We start from the raw sequence: 12,253 nt of genomic DNA on the forward strand, positions 1-12,253 counted from the left end.
ATAAGATATGCAATATGTATGTTGACAAGATGAAAATTGCTAAATCGATATAAAAGAATGTTAATAACAATACCTTTCTACTCAGTCAATCGAGAAAATCAATGTAACAGCTCATTTTCAATATTTGTTTGGAAAACCACCGAATCTCTTAAAATTATTTGGAAACAGCCAATTTGAATTGGTTAAATCACTAAATATCGCTTTCAGCAGAAACCAATAACTGAATAAACTACAATCCATACAGCAGACGCTTTCAATGTAGTAAGTCAAAGGCTTGATCTACATTATTTACCCTAGTACCATGCGATCACTACAGCTCCTATAAATCAAAATAATCACATCAATAATCGCATTCTGCCATAGATGTACTAAATCCGAAACTGTCTTTGTTTGCTTTGTCATTATCTTTCTCTACATGTAGAGCTTACGAGATGCATCTTCTAAATTCAATAAATTCATTCATAAATACCTAAATTCATAGACGAAGCATATCTGGTGGAAGGGGAATAAGGAAAATGGTGAAATTTCAACCAAGAAAATCAAGCGATGGTCTAACGCAATTATGAATAAGGTGTTTACATGCATTGCATTGTATCAAAGTTTACCTTCAATTCCTATAATCAATCTCACGCTACATGTTGAAAGACATGTGTTAGCGTATACTTTTTAACACAATACTGTATCGAGCAGAAGAATAAAGGAAATTTTTAATGAAAGTTTTTGCTTAAATCTGAGGTATAAAACGTCTCGCTTTACCAATTAGGTAATGCTGAAAACTTTTCGTTGAAAATTCAAAGAGCACCTTAAAGCTAGAAAATTGAATTATGTGAAAAAAGTTCGTATATGTGTTTTCAAATGATGAGAAAAATATAATTAGAATAGGCATTGTATATAAAACTTTACACGTAGCACTTACGTTCACTTGTTAGTGCGAGGATTATTTTGAAAACTTTTCAATAAAAATTCAAATTCATTCGTTGAAACGGTTCTTTTAGTGATTCCCTTTCCTCCCATCTCTGTTCGCGTAGACAGCTACTCAAAAATCTTTCAATATTTACAGTAATATTTACCTAGATTCTTTGCAATACTCGCGAATTTCAAGTTCTCACACACATCTTTCATGAATACATTAGAAGACGTACGGATAATTGGGACACAGAGATATCACTAGATCATCCATGTTAGGAAGAACTACGAGCTTCTCAAATTCCCTCAGTAATTTGTTCTCAATAAGACTCGTTATGTAAGTCAGATTGACCGGCTTCTCACCTAACGCTGGTTTTGCAGTTAAACTTATTTTTGGAACTGTTCGAAAGCCATACCATAATCTATCCGAAGGTGGCGGCGGTATATTCAAAACGAGGCATCCCTCTATACTGGACACTGTGACCATCAGTCGAATCTCTTTATTAGAAAATCCCTCCATTGCACGTCGTATATAGCGTATCTCTGTCGCCTGTAACAGACATATGAGACGCTTAGCTACCGATTCAAATTTCATATCAATTTCTCAATTATCGAGCGTCGAATACATTATTTAATAGAATTTGTAAACCAATGTCGTCAACTCACATGCTGAAAATATTTGTTGGCGGCTAGCTTATCCACCATATTCAGGAACCTTCTACCGGACGATTGAGGTGGCCTGTAATTTCACAAAAATAAAGTGACATCAAATAACAATAAGATAACATCTCCGGTGCTCGTAAATAAATGTTCAACTAACGTTGAATCTCGAGCTGTGTTGGGCACAGTGACATTTGAATTATCTTCTTCTTCGGTAGATGTCTCTGGACTATCTTCTACGTCACTATCAAACATGGGGGATCGAGCCGGTTTTGGCTTATCGGTTCCTGGCATGTCGCTGGCATTACCAGAAATCGAACCCGCTCTTGTGAGTTTCATGAGATTGACCTTCGTCTCTGTTGTCATCGTAAGACAACCTTCGTAAGATATATCTAGATTAAGCCAAAGACCGCGTTGATCCAGTACAGGCTGAGAAGCTTTGTGTATCACAGGTGCGCCCTGGCCTATTACTAACTCTGACACGAGAAGACTTTCCATAAAGTAGGGCAACTTTATGTTTGACATTTTACGCTGAATTTTATCTTGAATCAAACTTATAGTTTCTGGACATTTGTGCATATCATATAGGATTCTACCAACAAGAGCATTCATCCAAGTAATGTTACTCTTCTCTCTATTCTCAGAATCGGATGACGCACTAGCAGTCATCTAAAATAGAATGGCAACACTTGTAAAAGAAGGCATGAATATACGAAATATGACTGAAAAAAAATTAAAATCTGTTATGTTCTTCTTACCGCTGTGTACATCGCCATATAAGCACTGTAACTCAGTTCGTTAGGAATTTCTGAAGATCCAATTGTAGTGACAGAATTCTTACTCTCGTTGTTGCCTTGTACAGGCGGCGATGTTGTTGCCAGGATTATCTCATTTATAGAACTTACTGAGCCACGCTTGTTAGCTGTATTGACAGCATCGTTCAGTCGTCTAAACCTATTGACAATGCAGTGAAAACCAGTTGTGATATTTAGTGAACGAATGACATAAGGAATCAAACGAATTGCATTGAATGATGCACACGTCGATAACAGGTAGTTAAACAAAACGATCCAATTATAAAAGATTGATGAGAGTTACCAATCTTCCTTCTGTCTGTCTGTTCGTGCAAAAATGTACATCTTTGATCTCTGACCACTCTCGTCGGTGCAATCTTCAAAAACATCTTTAGCTTCTTTTGAATCCTTAGACAGATCTTCATCAGTCTCATCCTCTTCATGAATGGTGCCATCTTCATCAACGCCAATTTTTTGAAGAATCTCATCCTCAGATGTCTCATTTAAAGAAGAACTCTCAATTAAAGCATCCTTACCGAATGTTATGCAGATTGGATACTTTTTACTCCACCTCCTGTAACAACGAAACATCATATTTCATATTCTAAGCTGTGCGGAGAAGAAGAAATAAGATAAATTAGAGGGTTCACATTAAAAAGTAAACAATACCAGGGATTGTATAGGCACAGCTGTGATAAGTTACCTTCTTCTTATCAGCCCTTCCGGAAGTAGTTTAATTGTGGCATTAGCAAGCGTGTAGACTTTCTTCCAAATGTATCTAACGTTCTGTTTTGGCTCGTCCCAAACTTCACGTTTTGGTATTCGCGTCTTAGTTTCCATCACCTTTAAGCTGCCTCCTTCTAATCTGAAGTAAACTGAAACTGTTCTAGCAACGTGGTAATTGTCAGGATCGTAGCTGTATGGCAGCTGATTTAGCCACCCTTCAAATCGATCCAAAACGACATGCTCCTCTGCTGCAGGTATTTCCAAAACAGAGACCTGCTCGTCGCCGCTTCTGACGTCTTCAATCTTCTGAGGTGTCATTAAAGTCTGAGTTACTAGAGCTAGCGCTCTTTGAATCGTGATTGTAACAAATATTCCAGCAATAAGACCAACAATGTATTCAGGCAAAGGAATAACGTGATAAGCGCCGAGAAGTATTATGGGAACGCTGATAAGCTGATAAATTATTTTCTTAAAAAGTTGAGTCAATGCAGGTTCGGACTTTACTCGCTGTGGAATAAGCTTCTCAATAGCATTCAAAGGTAGTCTGATCAGAGGTGTTTGTAATTTTTTATTACCATCCGAGCTTCGCTGAGCTTGTAAATTTTTGTCATCCAAATTAGATTTTGATAACAAATCGTCCTCGGCGAGCTCCGCAGCCTCTACTCCACTCTCAACACTATCCTCTTCAGAATTTTTTGTCTTCAGACCAGTCTTAATGTGATAGAATCCTGTGAATCTGGCGGACCGATTTTTACTGAATTTTACAGGGGATGAAGACTCCAGTTCCTGTTGTTCCGAAAGATTATCTTCAGTTGGGGTGATGTCAGCCAAGTCTTCGGAATCACTAACACTAGAATTATCTTTGCTTCTGCGTTTTTTCTTTTTCCTCTCGCTTTTAATCTCAGAAATTTTTTCCTCAAAAGTTTTTGTTATCTTCCCCTTGATTTCGGATAACATCTTCCATGGATCGGTGGGTGGCGTGCCTTCCGACAAATTTCCATCGACGCTTGCCGATCGCCTGCCCAGACTAGTGCCTTCTCCCAATTCATCCTCAGATCTATTCCGACTAGTTTTACATGGACTAGATTTTGTCGATGGGTGCTCAGACTCCGGAGTGTACAACTCGTCGTCATCTGTGCTTGGGTAAAGCTCCTCAAGTTCATCGTCACTGGCATGATACCGGATCACTGGCACCGAGGTCATTATCGGTTTACCTGTTTTAACAAAAACAATTAGCTACCATATTGTCGTCACGCTGTTGGCACAAATTGTAATTGCTACATTAGTTTAGAAATAAAATAAGTATGTAGAGGCTGGTTTGTGGAAAATAAAACACCGAATGCTGGTCATGCTAGGAGTTAAGTACCAAAGATTTGATAAACATTGCAAGAGGCAATAGAGAGCGGAATAAAAATTAGTCTCGACAGACAAATACATTGAATCTCACCCTTCAGCATACCCAGGGTAACCTTTCCAGGGGTAGATGGTTTGGAACTCATTTTTCCACAGCCACTAAAAAGCGGTCAGACAATAGTTGTAAAGCTAGAAACAAGCGAGCGGTTTCGTGTCAAACCCAAAAATTTCGATTTTATTTTCTTCTCTCTTTACTTATCACTTGTCAGATGCAAGTGTCGCGAGCAACTGCAAAGGATTGCGTTAAGTGTTCCAGAAACTTGCGGCAACAGCGTAATAAACGTACTTTAAAACTGGCTCCAACATATTCGCGGTAAACAAGTGTCAATAATCGAAAACTCTAATGAAAAACTATAAGACGCAGTATTTGCGAAGTGCGTATCTTGTCGTACCGGTGGATTTTTATACTTCACATTCACAAGCGCGGACAGCTTGTGATTCCCCGCTACGCACAGCCGACTATTTCTTATTTTTTACTTTATTCCGTATTAGAGATATTACACTACTGGGAATATAAAGAACCTGCATTCCTACCCGTTGGGCATATTTATTCGGCAAACGTAAAACAGAGTCATGCTATTAGTTACACCTACAATCACGCAATGTTTGGTCGGAGTTCTCCGCGCGGTTAGTAGTTACCTTTATGCGAAAAATAATCAATTTACTTCGCGATATAGCGCAGATTTCACATCATATCTGTTTACTACCGCACATCGTTGCACACCATACACACACGTGTTACACGTCGGAATGACGAAGCTTGGACAAACTTAATCATTTAAATCGATTGTCGAATGACAATCATGGCCTCTCGATTTTTGGCTCACTTCATAGCTAGACAGCGACGCCGAGTTAAGCAACCAAGTAAATCGTAACGTCAATCGTACGCGTTGCTTGAAAGATGGCGGCCGGTCCGATCGCCGAAAGAAATCAAGGTAATTCATAATGTTTACGAAAATTAATGGAGATTAACAATTGTCGTTTCGTTTTAAAGACCTATTTCTTACATATCACAAACATAGCGGATAAGTTTTCAATTGCGCATCTTTAACTCAACATTTTCTGTTATGAACAATGCACGATTTAGGTTATGTTAGGTTATGTTATCTCGTAGCTAGAAGTACTTTTGAAAGAACGTTGCCTGGAATCCTAATTTTTACTTCATTGTCGCGCATAATTATTTTTTAAGTCAATTTTGACTAATAAATAACCTGAATATGACGTATTTCCAGATGCTACAATCTATGTTGGTGGTCTTGACGACAAAGTTACGGAGTCTCTCATGTGGGAACTCTTCGTACAATCTGGCCCCGTCGGTAAGAAAAGTTTGCTATTGTCTTTTTCTTCCATTAAATTATAAGAAAAACCTGAATCATTTTCATTAAATTATGTCTCATGCTTAGCTGTTCAAAACTAACTTTCTGTTTCAGTTAACGTTCATATGCCAAAAGATAGAGTGACTCAAATGCACCAGGGATATGGGTTTGTCGAATTTATGGGGGAGGAGGATGCAGATTACGCGATCAAAATTATGAACATGATCAAGCTGTACGGGAAACCAATAAGAGTAAACAAAGCTAGTGCCCATCAGAAGAATTTGGACGTAGGAGCAAACATTTTTATTGGAAACTTGGATCCAGAAGTAGATGAAAAATTACTCTACGATACGTTTAGTGCATTTGGTGTTATTCTCCAAACACCTAAGGTAGGTTAAGTCGCTTTCAATTATCAGTAATTAAGCTGTTGCGTCTCATATATCGAAAAGAAACGTGAATAATTAACGCTCCGCATTACCCATATTTCAGATAATGCGAGATCCAGAAACAGGAAATTCAAAGGGGTTTGCCTTTATAAATTTCGCATCATTTGACGCATCAGACGCTAGCATTGAGGCAATGAATGGTCAGTACTTGTGCAACCGTCCAATCTCCGTGTCCTACGCCTTTAAGCGAGACGCGAAGGGCGAGCGTCACGGAAGCGCGGCAGAGCGTCTACTCGCAGCTCAAAATCCGCTAAGCCAAGCAGACAGGCCGCATCAATTGTTCGCGGACGCACCGCCTCTCAATCCAGTGACTCAGGCTCAGAACCCCAACATGCCGCCGCACCAGGTTCAGCACCATCCGCATCATCCTCATCACGGAATGATGCACCATCATCACGGAATGGTCGTTCCTCCCCCGCCGCCTCCCTCGACTCCTGGGCCACCGATGGGACACCATCACCACCCTCCCCCGCCTCCAGTCCCTCCTCCACCATCGGGAGGATTTCCTCCATCCAACATTCCACCTCCTCCGTTACCACCGATGTCAGGAATGCACCAATCGCATCCCCCTCTTCCCCCAGGGATGCCACCTCCTCTGCCTCCTATGCCTGTACCAAACTCGCAGCAGCAGCAAGCTGCTCGCATGATGCCGCCTCCGCCACACTGGGGACCACAGGGCCAGTTTCCTCCTCCGCCTCCCCCAGGCAGTGCTGGTGGACCACAGTATGGACAGTTTCAACCGCCGCCTAGACCTCCTCCAGGGTGGCGCCATCCACCACCTCCGCCTGCTTCACAAGGGGGGCCTCCCCCCCCTCCGCCGCCGCAATTCAGGCCCCCATTCCCACCGAGAGGCCCACCACCTCCACCACCTCCGCATGAAACGGGACAGTACTGATTTGGGACTTATAAATTGAATGTTTTATAATAAATGATTGACTTGATTGAATAAAATGTAAATCTGTATTATATTAATATTTTTGCTGGATCGAGAGAAAAGAAGTTATGTTACATAGTCGTGCCTCTTTAGAAATTTAAGATTTTTAAACTTTTTCCATCAATCTACGATTTCGGTCAAATGTCACAACGCTTTTGCATTATTTTTTTTTTTTTTAATTATTTGTTGCAGACAGGTAAACTAATTTCGGCAAACATGATACTGAACACGGAGAACGAAGAACTCGAAAATCCCAATTTACTTCACTCCTCCATCCCGATTATTCGTTAGAATCGTACAAATTTGAACCGTGCAACATTGCTCGTTTGCAACAAGTAATTTAAATGCGCCACAGTCAGCTCGAACTATCTTAGCACCCTGGTACGGTCAGTTGGTCAGTATCGACCGCACGTACCTGGCGTAAATTGTACGAGGGACATTCGTCGCATCGATTATTTCGCATTTGTGCCGTCTAGACTACCATCGTAGCCATGTCCTTTTCCGCCACGTAAACTTAATTCGTAACTGGTATGTTAAAAATTTGTTCAGTTTTACGAGGCACGTGGTAAACGATCGTTTCATCTGTTGCACATTGACTCTGAGTCAAATAATCATCTTTTTTGTGATCGAACTTGCAAAGCTTTGACCGTGAGGTGATTATCCCTATTTAAAGCGCGTTGCGCAAGTTCGAACACCTCAGTTAAACACGACAAACTCCCATAAAATCAGCAGCCATCAATCGCACGGTGATTACTGTCGTTAATCACGGGAACTTTCGTTATATGCAAAACAAAATGCACAGTGATTCGAACTTTTGCTAATGCACCGGGGTTCAAATTTATCCATCAAACAGGATCGCTTCGTATTTTAATAATATGTTTTTACGGTGGCAAGTGAAGTACACGGATATAAATTATCACTGTGCAAACGACTCAATCAGTGAGTATAATAATTTGTGGCTAATTTTAAAATTCTGTGTGACAAATTAAACGACCGTATCAATGTTGCTCAAACGTGTCTGAAGTAAGTGCAGGTAATTTTAATCGTACAATGGCGCGTCCGATATACGAGTGCAATTTCGGACTGCGTAGTGAGAATTACACAGCCAGTGGTCCGATATTTTGTACAATCAACAAGCAATACTGCTGCAACTCACAATGTTGCCTTGTACAGCGAAGACCGACTCGCCAGCTTTGGGAAGCCTGGTACTTTTGGCTCGGACTCGCTTTGCTCGCTCTATTTCTGCTCACATCGGTAAGATAATGTTTATTTTGTATTATTATATAGTTATTAATACAACGAACCGACCTTGATGACGGTTGTAAAATTTATTATTCATTTCACAAGCATCGGAGAGTCAGTGATATTCATATCGGAAGGATTTCAAAAAGTTTCCCGCCAGAATTACAAACTCGCTTGAATGTGGAAAAATTTTTGAGACGATGTTAAACCGATGAATGAAAGCCGCGTGACAAATTCTAGAAAAATTTATTCCATCAATGACCATAGGAATTATCAATTTCTATCAACCGAAGTTACGATGGCTGTTATTTTTCTTTGACCATAAGTTCAAATGACAGTTTAAACCTTTCAACAGGCAAATTCAATCATTCGAAACGTATTCCATCCGAAACTGTTAATTACGTTTCTCATCTCAGCTTGGTCAGCGATATCGAGGCGTTAAATCGAGCTTACATCTCAGCCGGGTTTTCTGTCGGAATAGAAAGCCAGAAACGTCAATTATATTACTTTATTACACATAGCTTGTGCATTGCACACGAACGAACCATGCTGAGCGCCTGGCGGGGCGCCGGCAATTAAACGAGCGTCTTAGTCGCGCCGGAAGTTGAAAGTATCTCTTTACCTCTAGTATTTTACTACCGTACGTATGTACATACATGACACACCGTGTCTCGCTACACGGATAAACAAGCACCGGATCCCTATAAAACGTAGATCGAATTGCCAGCCGATTAATAATTGTTTCAGGTAAGCAGCTACCTCGTCAGTAGCTGCAGGCACAATCTTCACGCGGCTCCGTTCGGCTTCAGCAATCAAAGATCACTGTCAAGAGACGGACAAAACGGCGCCAACAGTCCAAATCAAATATCCGTCAACGTGATCGCAACACCGGAGACCCTTTCCCCCCATAGAAAAATGGTCCTTGTTGCACCGCGGGCGAGTCTTACACACATGAGTAAGTCGGTTTCTTCTACCGGTATTTTTCTGTTGAAATCGCCGTTCAACGCCGGCAGATAGGCAACCAAACTTGCATCTTGAATATGTGGGAATGCAAAATGTAGCCCTGGTTGCCTATCCGCCGGCGTTGAGCGTTGAGTTTCGTAGAAAACTCTCGGTATATTTAAATAGGTACTATTTATACTCCATCGAAAAAATTTAACGAATCATAGCTAACGATTTGTTTGTCTTGAAAACACGTACTTATTTTTCAAGAAAATAAAATTCCTCCAGTCAAAATAAATTCAGTTTCAAGTTGTTTATATCCATCAGTATGTGCATACAAATGTGGCGTACTTGTAATCTTTCTACACAGCGGATAGCAATATGTTTCACATGTGAAAGAAGAAATTTATAAAACATATGGAAATTCTTTTAGCGCCAGTCGTCGCCTGAGTTCTTCGCGTGGAATGCAGCTATACATACTACCATGTATTACATGGTGCAAGCATATGACATTTGCTGCAAAACTTTCGCAACTGTTTCTGTTGCACTCATCGCGCTCTACCAAAATCAATTACAAATTTATGCCGCAATTATACCTACATACACGAGTCCTTGCAGCGCACTTGATGTGAAGAGAATGACAGATTTATTACAGCTGCTGAAGTAGTAACGAAGATTTTTTGAATCACATCTACTACCCACAACTCAATCTATTATTATACACTATCTTTCCGCCCATGCGAAACGAATGTATGTTCGTTAATGCATCACCGCGTGTAGTAGACAAGGAATAGGTAAATATGCATGTGTGTGCGTGTGTCTGTGTGTGTAATACGAATGATAAAAATACACCTGTATACTATTACTAATATATATCTGCAATAAATTTATCCCTTATATTTATACTCCTATGAGAAGTTGCGTTTTTTAACAAAAATTATGCACTTGGACGGCGATCGTTATTAGAAAGTAGATAATTACGAATATAAGTATTTTACTCACTAGGCGCAACATTCCTGCAGCTGACGGGACCAAATGATGGAAGAAAAACAAAGTGAAAATAAAATTGTGTGTACAAGTACAGATATGAATAATTAGTGCCTGCGTATGAATGACTAAGTATATCTACAGCCATCAAGTATGAGGAAAATGCTGAGTTTTCACATGTATAGCTATAATAGATACACAGTGTACAAGTGTTTTATAAGTAGAAGGCGTGGAAAAGCATCGGACGCGTTGCATAACGTCTACTCACTTTATAGCATATAACTATATAAATGTTAATTGACATTACGTTAGCCATGTAATAATTTATCGTATAACTAATCGTCTCGAACCAATCTGCGACTGCAGCACGTTGATGTTATAGTATTTAAAACCTACGAATTACAGCTCGTTATATATTCGCTCTAATGTTTCGAAAGGCAGAAAGCAGCCGTCAAAAACAATTAAATAAATGTCAAACTACTCGCGCACCAAATAATAACACACGCGTGTTTATGACCCGGTTGCTAATTATTTATGGAATACTTAATTCGCCAACCGACGTATTGATGCAATACCGAATTGAGCAAGTAACTAGAAATTGTATTCTTTTTAATCAACACCCGATAGCACCCGTGTTTTTGTAATTAACAATACAAATAATAGTACAATAATTGTAATTATTTGTACATAAGCATTAAACGACAAATAAATGTATATTTCAAATGAAAAACTGCACAATGACGATGATGTTTCGCACCTTGATTGAAGGGCAAATGATGTAATACAATACATGATTCACTGACCTTGTATGGAAATTCAGATGATAAAATCTGTTGTGTGAATTTCAATTCTGCATAATACTCATTGAGATGCGATGATTGATTTGATTATCCTCGGACATTATAAACGTTCAATGGCGAATTATACTGCGGTGACACATGCTGACCGTGAAATATAATGTAGAACAGAAGTAAAAAAAAAAAATTCATTGAAAGAGAACAGAAATATTGACGTCACTTTTGCATGTAAGTTGAAAGTAAATTGCAATGAATATTTCACACGTAATTGACTTCAAAGTCCTTGGTCTCCGTTCGCTATGCACACGGAGAATGGTTTAATCGCGTTTTATCCAGCTCATTGTTAACATGTATGGATGAATTGCAACGATTGGCAGGATTGAGGCGTTTTTAAAAAAAAAAAAACATGCTGAACCGCAAGATCGTGACTATATTTTTTGCCGAACGAATGAAAGTATTAGACTAAACATACGTTGATATAATAATTATATTTTTCTCGGAGTTTTTTGAGCAGATACTCTGCTCTGTACGTCGGTTTGGTTGTGCTTATTATACCTATAACTACAAATAGTAAAGGAATAATTCGTGACGCTTATTTTTTAGATATACAATAAACTCGGAGGTTTTAAGAGCGAGGGAGAAAAATGAAAAGCAACGAGTGCGAAGTCGAGACGGTGAATGCGAAAATACTAAAGTAAATTCGGAAATATGTAAGAAAGGAAAAAAGCAAAATGGGTCGCTCAAAGGCAATGCGTATCATCAAAAGCACCGCGACCAAATTTTCCCGCACATTAGAGGGGTGAAGTATTACCCAATAATGTCCGTGGTGATGGAATTAAAATAGGATGGGAATAAATTTTCGGAGAGGGTTGCGCGGGTGAAACGCGCGAGACGCGTTATAATTCCGCGGCATGAAAGCCGGGCGCCATGAGCATTAAGATCAAGTAGGAGGTGGTAAAAAATAAGGTGGAAAAGTGTGTTTCGAACCCGATCAGAGAAAGAGGTGAAGCGCGCCTTAGGTGGGAGGTACTAAAATTAGAGAAGCATCGCAAGTACACATCATCTTGAGGCTTCGCGACTACGTGGACAT

At 39.7% G+C, this 12,253-nt stretch overlaps 3 protein-coding genes across 3 annotated transcripts; 2 read left to right on the top strand and 1 right to left on the bottom strand.

Moving 5' to 3' along the window:
* Positions 1-1,781: 1,781 nt before the first annotated feature.
* LOC124297320 (testis-expressed protein 2) lies at positions 1,782-5,220 on the bottom strand. Its single transcript, XM_046748236.1, has 5 exons — positions 4,534-5,220; positions 3,064-4,300; positions 2,665-2,934; positions 2,325-2,520; positions 1,782-1,943 (listed from the first exon to the last, which is right to left on the bottom strand). Exons 1-5 carry the CDS (start codon positions 4,583-4,585, stop codon positions 1,929-1,931), a joined length of 1,770 nt encoding a protein of 589 aa, XP_046604192.1. The 5' UTR covers positions 4,586-5,220; the 3' UTR covers positions 1,782-1,928.
* Positions 5,221-5,290: 70 nt separating this feature from the next.
* On the top strand, positions 5,291-7,227 carry LOC124297337 (splicing factor 3B subunit 4). Its single transcript, XM_046748257.1, has 4 exons — positions 5,291-5,434; positions 5,732-5,815; positions 5,930-6,204; positions 6,305-7,227. Exons 1-4 carry the CDS (start codon positions 5,401-5,403, stop codon positions 7,154-7,156), a joined length of 1,245 nt encoding a protein of 414 aa, XP_046604213.1. The 5' UTR covers positions 5,291-5,400; the 3' UTR covers positions 7,157-7,227.
* A 355-nt stretch (positions 7,228-7,582) lies between these two features.
* Positions 7,583-11,098, top strand: LOC124297349 (uncharacterized). Its single transcript, XM_046748273.1, has 3 exons — positions 7,583-8,449; positions 9,185-9,392; positions 9,813-11,098. Exons 1-3 carry the CDS (start codon positions 8,246-8,248, stop codon positions 9,827-9,829), a joined length of 429 nt encoding a protein of 142 aa, XP_046604229.1. The 5' UTR covers positions 7,583-8,245; the 3' UTR covers positions 9,830-11,098.
* The last annotated feature ends 1,155 nt before the right edge of the window (positions 11,099-12,253 follow it).

The sequence above is a fragment of the Neodiprion virginianus genome, chromosome 2 (genome assembly GCF_021901495.1).
Source record: "Neodiprion virginianus isolate iyNeoVirg1 chromosome 2, iyNeoVirg1.1, whole genome shotgun sequence".
Classification (NCBI taxonomy): domain Eukaryota; kingdom Metazoa; phylum Arthropoda; class Insecta; order Hymenoptera; family Diprionidae; genus Neodiprion; species Neodiprion virginianus.